General features: G+C 59.4%; 1 protein-coding gene across 1 annotated transcript in view; it reads left to right on the top strand.

The window, feature by feature from the left end:
* Positions 1–9,706, top strand: part of SDK1 (sidekick cell adhesion molecule 1) — an 824,383-nt gene extending 814,677 nt beyond the window's left edge. The window contains exon 47 of the mRNA XM_036826800.1: positions 6,101–9,706. Coding sequence (XP_036682695.1) covers positions 6,101–6,346 — 246 coding nt within the window. The 3' untranslated portion in view covers positions 6,347–9,706. The remainder of the gene's footprint in view (positions 1–6,100) is intronic.
* The last annotated feature ends 2,964 nt before the right edge of the window (positions 9,707–12,670 follow it).

The raw sequence follows: 12,670 nt of genomic DNA, 5'->3' as shown, positions 1-12,670 counted from the left end.
CACAGGGAAAGGTGGGACAAGGGTCGCTTCCTTCAAAGGGTCACAGTTCAGACACAAACACTGGGACATCACTGTGAGCTGGACAGCCAACCCCGACTGTCTCCTGCCAGGCCCTCTTCTTAGTGCCCACATTTGTCACAGGCCTAGAGGACACTGAGATGTGTGGTTGAGAAAGTGCATAAGGACACATAGCTATTAAGAGGTCTCCAGTGAAACTACGTTTTGTTAATCACGTGAACACACACATGAGTGTGGGACACGTGATGTGTTCATTCTCGAAGCAGTGCTGGACATACTCTGAGAAGTGCTGGCTCCTGCAAGAACTCAGAGCCCCCTTCCAGGCTGCCCCTCGGTCCCATCTGGTGACTGCGAACCCGGCTTCCCCGCAGCCTGAACAGCTGCAGGAGGGGGGACAAGGGTAGAAAGAGGGGAGAGAAGTGCCCCGGGCCACCCCCTGGGTGTGGGACGTGTTTATAAAACGAGTGACCGCCGCATATGATGGCCTCCATCACCGGAGAGACCTGGTGTGAGACCCGCCCATTGAAGTGTCTCTAATCTTTTATACAGCTGGGGTTGAAGGCGGCCCCGAGGAGTTACTGAGAAGCCTCTGTCTCTGCCACCTGGGCTGCGATGCCAGAGCTGGGTCCGCCCGCACTCTGTCCCCAGCCAGTACGACCCTGAGATGGTCACTCGCTTCTGTGGGCCTCCATTCTCTCCAACACAAAATGAGATGGAGCCCAATCGCGACTTCTCACATTCGTCCTCACGTGGTTGGGACGGTGGGTGGGGAGGACCCCGAACACTGAAGGGTGAAATCTTGAATCCTAACGTTCAGTCTTCAGATCATCATAAACCCTGACCCCGTCTGTGAAACCAGGAACCATATTGCTGTCGTCCAATCCTGAACGTTCCGTGAATTTCTCATGAGGAAAGAGGGCTTCGGTGTCTTCCTTCCCCTGAGCTTCAGGAAATTTAGAACCAAAATCAGTGTCTGAAGAAGTGACAGACCCAACTCAGGGACTGATAACAGATTCCTCGGCTTCCCTCCATGACCTCTGTCCTCCTTTCTCTGAGTTTACACGGACTCGTAAGCCCCTCAAGGCCTCTAGAAAACAGGTGAAGGATAAATCTTAACCACCAGCCGCAGAGGCAGGCGCCTGATCTCTTATCTGAAAAAGATACACTTTCAAGAACTGGGCGTTTCTCAGGTTGGGGCTGAGTCCTGTATCGGGTCACATCCCCAGCAGGGCCGGGGGGCACTCTCGTGGAACCCACTTGTGTTTCTGCAGCAACCCCCGAGGATGTCCACACCAGCTGGCCTCCCAGCAGTTCAGCTTGGGGTCCGCGGCACCTTAGCTCAACGCAGGTCAGGCTCTGCCTCCAAACGAGTTGCAAAAACAGCTTTTGGTTTTCAGAGCATCATGGGCTTGGGACTGACGACTAGGGGGTGGTGAGCCCCTTCAGCTGCCGTGGAGGAGGGGCTTGGAGCCAGGAGCCGCCGAGGCCTGGGTGGCCGGGCTCAGGGGAGGGTCCCGCGCCGCCCGGGGCCTACACAGCCCTCTTTCATCCATAAACTGGGAATCCAAACTCCCACCTCCCAGGGTCACGGTGCAGCGACAGAGGTGGCACGAGGCTACTCTGTCGTGAGCAGTGTCCACAGGAAAGAAGCCTGGGCTGTCTCTCGGCATCGCTGTCCGATGATGGAGAAGCTGTCCTCCGCCTCTGGGATGTGTTGGGAGGGCACGTTTGTCAGCCCCCATTTCCAGGAGCTCTGCCTCAGCCATGCACGATGGCACAACACGAACGGTTTACATTTAACGTCCTGAGGATTCCCAGATCTGTGACTCACCGTCGTTACTTTATGCAAATATTCCATTTAGAGCAAGGGTTTCAGTCTGTGTCCAAAAAAAATCCCAGAAGTCTCTGGCTCCACCGTATGTACACGAGGGGTGTCTGCACAGCCAAGAGGCCGTCGCTCTCACAGCACGAAATGCTGCTCCCCAGGTGCGGGACAGCGTGAGCTCTCGGGTCCGAGCTGCCTTCGGGGGCGGCCGTCACCCCCAGACCGCCAGGTGAAGGCCGAAGGCGACTGTCCCCTCCTCCCCTGCCCCCACCCCAGCCTGGCCTCTGCTCAGAATCCTTCCAGAGCCTCCAGGGAATACACGTTCCCAGGCCCCATCCCAGACCCACTGAGTCAGGAGAGCAGAGCGGGAGCCGCCGCCCAGGAAGCTGTGCTCTTCCAAGACCTCCCCGGAGATTCTGAGCCAGCATTCACGGGACACTCAGTCCTTTATACCACCCAGGCCTCCGCCACCCTCCGGGGAGAGGGGGAAGGGCAGGTGTGGCTGGCCCCTTGCCGGCTCGGCCCTGGCGCCCAGCGAGGAGGCGCCGCGCCCGTGGGCGGCTGGAGTGTGACGGACCAGCCAGTCACCCGCCCGCGGCCCACGGTGACCTTCACCTGGCAGGGTGCCCCGCAAGGGGAGGGGCTTTACTCGGCCACGATTCCTGTGCCCTCCCTGAACTTGAAAGGCCGGAAGCCACCGTGCCTGCAGACCCATTTTCGGCACATGGAAGGTGGCCTCTGTGAGGTCCGGGGTAGCGGGCGCAGGGAGGACGCCCTGTGCTTTCAGGGTCTGGGGAGCGTCTTGGGCGCGGGTCCTCACAGCAGAGCCCGGGCAGCCTGGGTGCCATCCCCACCCACCAGGGAGCAGGAAGCTCCGAGCATTCGGGGAGGGGCCCCGGGACCACCTGGCAGGTCTGGGACAGGGGAACCGGGAGCCCCACCCGCTCTGGGAAAGCACTCCGGCCTCCACTATCCAGATCTGCAGACCCTCCAGCACTGAAATCCCGCCCCCAAGACCGCACAACACACGGCATGGAGCTTTACTTCAAGAAAATGAACATAGAAACGGTGCGGGCTAAATGCTTTTACTAGAAACTGCTGCTTTGTTTTGTAGAAAGAAAGGGGGGAAAGACCCTCAGAGGGACTGATCTTGAACCATCAATGGGCGGCCCACTTCCTCCACCAGCTGCTCTGGGGCCGCATGGTGAGGGGTCAGGTCCCTCAGTGCCTGGAGAGGGAGGGGCCCGTAGCACTTTAGACACCACGACACCGCGCTCATTTAGGGTGTCCTTTCTTGGCAACCTCCCCTCAGAGACCGGCATGGATGTGACATTCCCTGGGAATGTGTGTCCCATGAAGGACAAGCCTCCTCCTCGCCCCTCTCACGCTCAGGATCGGATCCCATTGGCCTGTGGGAGCCTGCGTCATAGTCTTGGGCAGGCTACGGCCCCTAGGCCTTCCACACCCCCGTGCTCTTCTGTGTTCTGCACTGCGAGGATACACACCATCCCCTTGAGGCTGTGTAGACCTCTCCTGGGTGGGAGATGGGGTGTAGACCTCTCCTGGGTGGGAGATGAAGTGTAGACCTCTCCTGGGTGGGAGGGCTGTGTAGACCTCTCCTGGGTGGGAGATGAAGTGTAGACCTCTCCTGGGTGGGAGTGCTGTGTAGACCTCTCCTGGGTGGGAGATGGAGTGTAGACCTCTCCCGGGTGGGAGATGGAGTGTAGACCTCTCCTGGGTGGGAGTGCTGCGTAGACCTCTCCTGGGTGGGAGATGGAGTGTAGACCTCTCCTGGGTGGGAGATGGGGCGTAGACCTCTCCTGGGTGGGAGTGCTGTGTAGACCTCTCCTGGGTGGGAGATGGGGTGTAGACCTCTCCTGGGTGGGAGTGCTGTGTAGGCCTCTCCTGGGTGGGAGATGGGGTGTAGACCTCTCCCGGGTGGGAGTGCTGTGTAGACCTCTCCTGGGTGGGAGATGGAGTGTAGACCTCTCCTGGGTGGGAGTGCTGCGTAGACCTCTCCCGGGTGGGAGTGCTGTGTAGGCCTCTCCTGGGTGGGAGGTGGGGTGTAGACCTCTTCTGGGTGGGAGTGCTGTGTAGACCTCTCCTTGGGTGGGAGTGCTGTGTAGACCTCTCCTGGGTGGGAGGGCTGTGTAGACCTCTCCTGGGTGGGAGATGGAGTGTAGACCTCTCCTGGATGGGAGATGGGGCGTAGACCTCTCCTGGGTGGGAGTGCTGTGTAGACCTCTCCTGGGTGGGAGATGGGGTGTAGACCTCTCCTGGGTGGGAGATGGGGTGTAGACCTCTCCTGGGTGGGAGTGCTGCGTAGACCTCTCCTGGGTGGGAGTGCTGTGTAGACCTCTCCTGGGTGGGAGATGAAGTGTAGACCTCTCCTGGGTGGGAGTGCTGTGTAGACCTCTCCTAGGTGGGAGATGGAGTGTAGACCTCTTCCGGGTGGGAGTGCTGTGTAGACCTCTCCTGGGTGGGAGGGCTGTGTAGACCTCTCCCGGGTGGGAGATGGAGTGTAGACCTCTCCTGGGTGGGAGTGCTGCGTAGACCTCTCCCGGGTGGGAGTGCTGTGTAGGCCTCTCCTGGGTGGGAGGTGGGGTGTAGACCTCTTCTGGGTGGGAGTGCTGTGTAGACCTCTCCTTGGGTGGGAGTGCTGTGTAGACCTCTCCTGGGTGGGAGATGGGGTGTAGACCTCTCCTGGGTGGGAGTGCTGTGTAGACCTCTCCTTGGGTGGGAGTGCTGTGTAGACCTCTCCTGGGTGGGAGTGCTGTGTAGACCTCTCCTGGGTGGGAGATGGGGTGTAGACCTCTCCTGGGTGGGAGATGGGGTGTAGACCTCTCCTGGGTGGGAGTGCTGCGTAGACCTCTCCTGGGTGGGAGTGCTGTGTAGACCTCTCCTGGGTGGGAGATGAAGTGTAGACCTCTCCTGGGTGGGAGTGCTGTGTAGACCTCTCCTGGGTGGGAGATGGAGTGTAGACCTCTCCCGGGTGGGAGTGCTGTGTAGACCTCTCCTGGGTGGGAGGGCTGTGTAGACCTCTCCCGGGTGGGAGATGGGGTGTAGACCTCTCCCGGGTGGGAGATGGGGTGTAGACCTCTCCTGGGTGGGAGTGCTGCGTAGACCTCTCCTGGGTGGGAGTGCTGTGTAGACCTCTCCCGGGTGGGAGATGGAGTGTAGACCTCTCCTGGGTGGGAGTGCTGTGTAGACCTCTCCTGGGTGGGAGTGCTGTGTAGACCTCTCCTTTGGTGGGAGTGCTGTGTAGACCTCTCCTGGGTGGGAGATGGGGTGTAGACCTCTCCTGGGTGGGAGTGCTGTGTAGACCTCTCCTTGGGTGGGAGTGCTGTGTAGACCTCTCCTGGGTGGGAGATGGAGTGTAGACCTCTCCTGGGTGGGAGTGCTGTGTAGAACTCTCCTGGGTGGGAGATGAAGTGTAGACCTCTCCCAGGTGGGAGTGCTGTGTAGGCCTCTCCTCGGTGGGAGATGGGGTGTAGACCTCTCCCGGGTGGGAGTGCTGTGTAGGCCTCTCCTGGGTGGGAGATGGGGTATAGACCTCTCCTGGGTGGGAGTGCTGTGTAGACCTCTCCTTGGGTGGGAGTGCTGTGTAGACCTCTCTGGGGTGGGAGTGCTGTGTAGACCTCTCCTGGGTGGGAGATGGGGTGTAGACCTCTCCCGGGTGGGAGTGCTGTGTAGGCCTCTCCTGGGTGGGAGATGGGGTATAGACCTCTCCTGGGTGGGAGTGCTGTGTAGACCTCTCCTTGGGTGGGAGTGCTGTGTAGACCTCTCTGGGGTGGGAGTGCTGTGTAGACCTCTCCTGGGTGGGAGATGGAGTGTAGACCTCTCCTGGAGCACGAGTGCAGTGTAGACCCTCCTGGCACCGGCCCAGGCACAGTGATGGGCTGGGGAGCAGAGACTCAAGGGCAGTGAGACAGCACGTTGCCCGGCTTGGTGCAGCTCAGCCCGGGTCTCCTGGGGGGAGGTCTGGGGGGTCCGTGCGCGCTTGTGTGGAGTGTAGGAGGTCTGGGGTGGGGGAAGCGGGAGGAAACAGTTGACCTGCACCATCCCACCCCGGGCGGCCAGTGCTGGTCCCCTTCCTGGCCCTTCCTGTTCCCCTCTCAGCCCTGCTGCCCACGGCCGCCCTCCCGCGTAGCTCCCCCCATCCGTGGCCGCCCCCCGTGTCCACGGCCCCCCTGAGCTCCCCCCCCCCGCCCCCCGGCCGCCTGGCTGACGCCTCGCTGTCCATCTGTCTGTCCGCAGGGCACCGAGTCCGAGTCCGAGGACGCGCTCCCCCAGCACTCCTTCGTCAACCACTACCTGAGCGACCCCACCTACTACAACTCGTGGAAGCGGCGCGCGGGCGCGGCCCCGCACAGGTACGAGGCGGTGGCGGGGGCCGAGGCCGGGCCGGCCCCGCGCGCGGTGGTCACCACGCAGAGCGCCGTGTTCGCGCCCGCCGCCCACGGCGCCCGGACTCCGCTCACCGGCTTCTCGTCCTTCGTGTGAGCGGCGCCGACCCCGCGGCGACCCTTGTTAAGACAATCACCTCCGGGAACTGGGCTCCAGCTTGGGTTTGAGAGGATCTGACGCCTGATGATTGATTTTACCCACTTGTGAACGCGAGATTTCAATTAGGAAAGTTTTTTTTTACTGGCTTTTTGTAACATCGCTGCAGGAAGCGGGTTTCTTTGTTTTCCTTTTCTTTTTACGAGAAGGTGTGTTTCACTGGTGCAAGGGCTCGTCACCCCGACCTGGGAAGACCTGAGCCCTCGGTCCCGGGCTTCTCCATCCTGCGCCGACTAGGAAGGCTGGCGGGGAGGGAGACGGGGGTCCAGGGAGGCCGTGCCTCTTGCAGGCCGCGCCCTTCTCTTCTCTAACCCCTGCCCGAGAACCAGCGGCCCGCCCGGGGCTCCATCCCACCGTCTCCGTCTCCGGGGTGCGAAGAGCATGTGTGTGACCCAGGCTCAGGGCCTGCGGACCCAAGGGCGTCCATCTCTGAAATGTCCTCACTCGGCAGTTTGTAGGCGAGGAATCGGCTTTAAGGTTCCTGGCCGCGGGGCCACAGATTCCAAGGTTCCGTTCGGCGTCCTTCCAGGGGTGAAATATTCGGGGCTCCCCCTTCCTTCCTTTCGACCTCGCAGCGCAGGAGCAGGAAGCACCCCTGCTGGGAGCCACCCCCGTGGCCCTCGGCGAGCTCGCTCCTTCCCCGACCGCACAGCACACGGCCAGCCTGCCAACCCGAGCGAACGAGGCAGCGGCTGCAGAATCGCTCGCTGTGTAAGAGGTGTGCATTGTTAACCAGAGTATTTTTTAAATCTTTTTATCTTTTTTTAAAATATGTCACATGAAATGAATGAGTCTCAGCTGTCTCCAGGTGCCTTTTTATTAATTGTTTAGCTTTGTACGTGGGAAAGACGAAGAGCGACAGTGTCTCCAAGTATAGCAAAACGGCTCTGAGAAGACGGGGTCCCCAGCCCCTCTACCCACCCCCGTGCCTGCCAGGCCCCGCCGTGCGCGTGGCCCACGGCTTTCCCTGGAGCGCGCACGGCCTGGGGCCTCCGGGTTCCCGCCGCTGCCGTGACTGTGGTGTGGCTCTCCCTTCCCCTGACCCCAGGCCAGCTCTTAGCCTTAATGGGTTTTCTGGAAACCGTTTTTTACTTTGTTACTGTTTTGTTTTCGTTTTTTAGCTACATGGTAATAGCATGAAGTATTTTGAAACTCCAAACCACAGCTCTGCCTCTAGCCCATCACATCATTTTTTGCAAAAGGTGTGTGAGGTACAGGTGGTCAAGCCGTGGTCCCAGGGCCAGATGTACCGGGAGTGCTGCTGCTGTCAGCGGGGTGTGCCCCGCCCCCCCCCACGGGGGGCACTGCAGAAGGACCCCGCCGGCTGCCCGGTCAGCCGGAGCCTGTCCACACCCCCCAGGGCACAGGACGGGCCTGCAGGTCCCCAAGGGGGGAAGGGCTGGGCCAGCCACCCACGCCACGGGGAGCCGGTCTCGTGGCCACCCGTGGGTCACGTGGTCTGCGGGGTCCCTTCTTCCCACGCCTCCTCCGGGCAGAGGGCCGTCTTAACCCTCTGATTTCAGAGTTGCTGGGTGCGGTCTCCCCAGGAGACCAAGGAGAGTTTTGTGTTGCTGAAAAAAGGCCTTTTCTGTTTGAGAGTTTTGTGTTGGGTAAAAAAAACCCTTTCAGTTTCTCTAAAAGTAGAGGTAGGAGCTGTGGAAAGTTTCCTTTCTCTGTCTCCTCCTCCTTCCTTCTCTCTTTCCTTCTTTCCTTCCTTCCTCCCTCCCTCCCTCCGTTCCTTCCTTCCTTTTCTGTGTAGAGGGGAAACGTTCTAAACCAAAAATCCTAGACGCTCTGCCCAAAGCCTCTCCTGCATGAGAATCGCTCCCTGGACAGGACCCACCCAGGGCACGGGGCCAGCCACCTCTGTCCTCTCGGCCCCAGACGGGGAAGTGGACAGAAAGCCCCAAGGCTGCCCCTCGAGTTTCTCGGAAGACAAGCGATCGACAGAGAACGAGGAGGAACGCTGGCTTCCGCGCTCTGCTCTCTGAGCCGCACGTCCGCTGCTTTATATGTGCGAAAGTGCTGAAACGTCCTAGCGTGGGGACGGCTTGGGTTGAGGCGTGTTTCTGGCTTTTGGGCTTTTGTGACAACATGACGCCTTTTTCCCCAGGCTCGTTATACTTCCTGTGTTCTGCTTTGAGCGAACTTCTTTGGGACGGAACAGGCGGTCCGAGGCGGCGATGGGCATTGGCGTCCGCGCTCCGCCCGGTGGCACCGGCGCTGTGAGCCGTGGGAGCTACTGGACCAGAGGAAGAGCGGGGGGTCTCTGGTTAGGTTTCAGCCTCCAGGTAGTGTGGGCGTTGAGAAGCGTTGATTCCTAACCTCTCGTCTTTAGGGAGGAAAAAAGAAAATCACAGGATAGGAAAATGGATACTGGATTTTAATCTCGGTTCTGAAAGAAAGGACGAGCACCGTTTCTCTCACCGAGGCAAGGAGGAGTGTTCCATCCTGCCGCCTTCTGAGCCATGATGCCCGTCAGGTGTCTCGCGCTCAGCTGTCGCTGAGTCCCCCATCGAAGGCCCCGTGATGGGCAGGCGAGCCGCCCCTTCTGCGTGAGGACCCACAGCGAAGCAGCCGCAGGGCCGCGCTGTCTGTCTGAGCGGCAGGGATGGGTTTGCGCGAGGCTCCCGTCCCCACTGGGGACTCCGGGCACAGGTTCCCAGGCCAGTGAGCGGCAGGGCGGGGCTGTGGGCAGTCCCTGTGGTTAGCGGGCCGTGGAGCACATCTCCTTGATCTACTGCACCTCCTCCCTCTGAATAAATCGGTCCAAACCAAGGCCTCCCCTTCCCGGCCATGCTTTTAAGGAGCACTCGGTAAATGTCGTCGCGGAAGAGACGTGATGTGGGGCAGCTTTGGGGGAGACCGCAGAGGGTGGCGTGCGCTCCGTAAGCCCCTTGTGACGCTGTGCCTGCCCTGGGCCGCGACGGGACTGAAGCATGGTGTTTGCGTAATGTTGCTAATGGTTTGTAGCATGGTTTTCGGTTTTTACGAATTCCTGGCACACTGTAGCTCTTCCCCCAGTGAGCAGTCAGGTCCACGTATCCAGATGCGGCTCTTTGATTCAGCATCCCTGTAGCTCCGAAAGGTGGGAGCAGGTGGAAATCCAGGAACTGAGCTGGTCTGCTGTGCGTGCCTCATTTCCTGTCAGCCTCGCCTGCTGGTTTATCGGGGGCTTAGGTCAGTCCTGGAGTCTTCCCGGCAATTTTCTGGAATTGTGCAGAAAACTAGATCTCCTTTTAAAAAAAAAAAGAAAAAAAATGTAGGAAGACAGAGAGGTGCTATGGGTACGATTTTTAATAAAAGCATCATTTTGTTCCTTATGCGCCTGTGATTTTCTTCAGCAAGTGTTGATGAAGTGACTCATGAATTCTAGGGCTGTAGGATCGAACACTGAAACGTCAGCCCAGTGCTGTGCTGGCCCCTCCTGGAAATGCAGGTGTAGACGCACAGCGGAGGTGAGGTCAGAGGGGTTCAGTTTTAGATCTCCCGGGGAGAGGCACCTCCGGGGAACAGCCCGGCCGGGTGGCCAGGGGCCTGAGGTGAGCAGCCTGGGGCCCGCACACCCCGGAGTGGCCAGCGGCCATCCTCAGTACCAGCCCCCCACCACCTGGAGTACCCCACAAAGACTCCACAGGTGCCTGGAGGGGAGACTGCTCATTGCCAAACTTAGCCTTGACTGGGGGGGGACTGCCCGCTCCGATGGACCCTCCCCTCCCCTCTCCATGAGAGCCCAGCAGGTTCCGAGAGCCTGAGGCCCTTCCCGCCCCTTCCAGCTGGGCCCGTGTGCCCTGGGGCCAAGTTGCCGTGGGTGCCAGGGTCCACCAGGAGGGGCTCGGCTTTGCCCTCAGCCTCAGGTCCTCCCAGCCTCAGAACGTAGCTCTCCACATGGTGCTTAAAAATCCCAGTGCCCGGCCACACCCAGGCCCAGGAAGACAGAATCTCTGGGGGTTGGGCCCTGGCATCCAATTTTCGGGGGAAAAGCTGCCCGAGTGATTCCAGGTGCCACCAAGGAGGACATGCGCTGCGAGGACAGGGCCCGGGGGCTGGGTCGAAGGAGGGAGAAGGGGGCCTGTGCTTCCGACTTGGCCCTTTTGCTCCGGAAGCAAATACTGACAAGCCAGAGGTGAGAGCATTTCATTTTCTCTCTTTTCCCCACATTGTCTGCCAACATTCCGCCCCCATAAATATGCACTTAAGGTCGGCCCACGTTCCAGTGTTTTGGACACCGCAGCTGCCGTGTGAAGGGTACCATTTCCGGGTGGCGCTGTGTGCTCTGCTTTCGTCCATCCGCAGGGTCCACCATGCCCTGTGGGTCTGTCAGGGTCCCGTTTTGCAGGCGAGGAAACATGCCCAAGGTGAAGCCATTTGCCCCAGGTGGACACAGGGCAGAGACAGGGTCCAGACCAAGCAGTCGGGCTGCAGAGCAGGTAGAACCACTGCACGGCCCGCCTTCCCAGAGGCCACCTGTCTTCCCCAAGCTTTCCTCCCGTCGGGGACAGCTGGCCTCGGGAAGGCAGGGGCCCTGCACACAGCGCAGGGTCCAGCGTGGCGACCACACCTACACAAAGAGGCACCTGGAGCTCAGGATTTATTCTCCCCGGCATGGTTCTCGCCTTTGTTAGTAAAGAGGAAATGCAGGAGTTCACTTGCACAATCTGGCCTGTTCTAGGCAAAGCCTGGCCGTTGTTACTGTTACTGTTGTTATTACTGAAAAGTTAATGTAAAAACTTTAGACATGCAACCAGTGGTCACAGAGAAAAGAAAGCTCCGTTACCTTGTTGGGTGACGGTTAGATGGACCCCCCCATTCGGAAAAATGACTCGGGAGGAGCCCTCACTGCACCCAGCCGGCTGGGGAGCAGTGGCGCCCCCGCTGTGGTCTCCAGAGCTCAGTGTGACCTCTCCATTCCCTGCAGGAGGCGAGGGGGCCATCACCTTGGTGGCTACACCTTCCTGGGAGAAGCACGTTGTTCCCGGGCTTTGAGTCCCGCGGAGCCCAGCCCAGACTGTGGAAGGCGGGCGTCACGGGCTGGTGGGCCCTGCGTCTCCGCGAGGTCGGGTTTCTTCCGGAAGGAACTGGGGGTCTGGGTCCTCTCCTCCACAGGGAGCCCAGTCCGTGAGCAGGTGAAGACCCGGGCATTGCCCTCAGCAGGGCACCTCTGAGACGAGCTGGGCCCCCAGGGCAAGCTCGGGGGTGAGGGGGCCCTAGGACGTGTCTCTCCTGCCCCACGCACCCTCGCTGCCCCTGGGGCGTTGCCTGTCCCCCGAGTGATACTGTTGAGGCAGGACGACCTCCCAGGAGACAGGTGAGCCAAGCGGGGCTGAGGGGGCAGGTGCCCCTCCTGGGAATGAGGGCCCCAAGCGGGGGGAGAAGCAGAGGCGCCTCTGAGGTTCCTCCCGGCTGCAAGAGCAGCCCTGCTTCCTGCCAATTCCGGGGCTCCCAGCAGCCTCTCAGTAAGTTCCCCTGTTTAGCTTAGCTGGAGACCACGCCCCTACTGGCAGCTGGAGGGGTCCTGGTCCCCAGGCCGAGCTCTGGGCGCCTGTAAGGCCACCCTGGGGGCTCTGGCGGCAACGCCTGGGGGCCCTCAGCCCCAGGGGAGCAGTCACATCCTCGGCTGCCTGGGCTCAGGAGCAAATCAGAACGGCCTGGTTTCCAGCTGGGACAAAGGGACAGTCCACGTTATAGACAGGATGCACCAAGCGGGCAAGGGCTAGTGCACACCTAGCTGTGGATGTCGCCTTACGTGTGTTTTCCACAAAACCAGGCATTTCTGGGGGGGGGGGGAAACACTCTGTGAAAATCATGAACTATATTTTATCTTTTTTTTTTTGATTGATTGAGGTTATTTTTTTTTTACATTCCTTTTTTTTAATATTGTTTTCCATTATGGTGTATCAAAGGATATTGAATATAGTTCTCTGTGCTATATAGTAGGACCTTGTCAGTTATCCATCCTATATATAAAAGCTTCCATCTGCTAACCCCAACCTCCCAATCCATCCCTCCCCTAACCCCCTCCCCCTTGGCAACCATAAGTCTGTTCTCTATGTCCGTGATTCTGTTTCTGTTTCATAGATAGGTTCATTTGTGTCGTATTTTAGATTCCACATATAAGTGATATTATATGGTATTTGTCTTTCTCTGACTTACTTCACTTAGTATGGTAATCTCTCGTTGCATCCATGTTGCTGCGAATGGCATTATTTCATTCTTTTTTATGGCTGAGTAGTATTCCATTGTATATATGTACCACATCTTCTT

This window comes from Balaenoptera musculus, chromosome 15, assembly GCF_009873245.2.
Source record: "Balaenoptera musculus isolate JJ_BM4_2016_0621 chromosome 15, mBalMus1.pri.v3, whole genome shotgun sequence".
Lineage (NCBI taxonomy): Eukaryota > Metazoa > Chordata > Mammalia > Artiodactyla > Balaenopteridae > Balaenoptera > Balaenoptera musculus.
The sequence above is the reverse complement of the archived record's forward strand: the minus strand, read 5'-3'. Positions and strand labels throughout refer to the sequence as shown.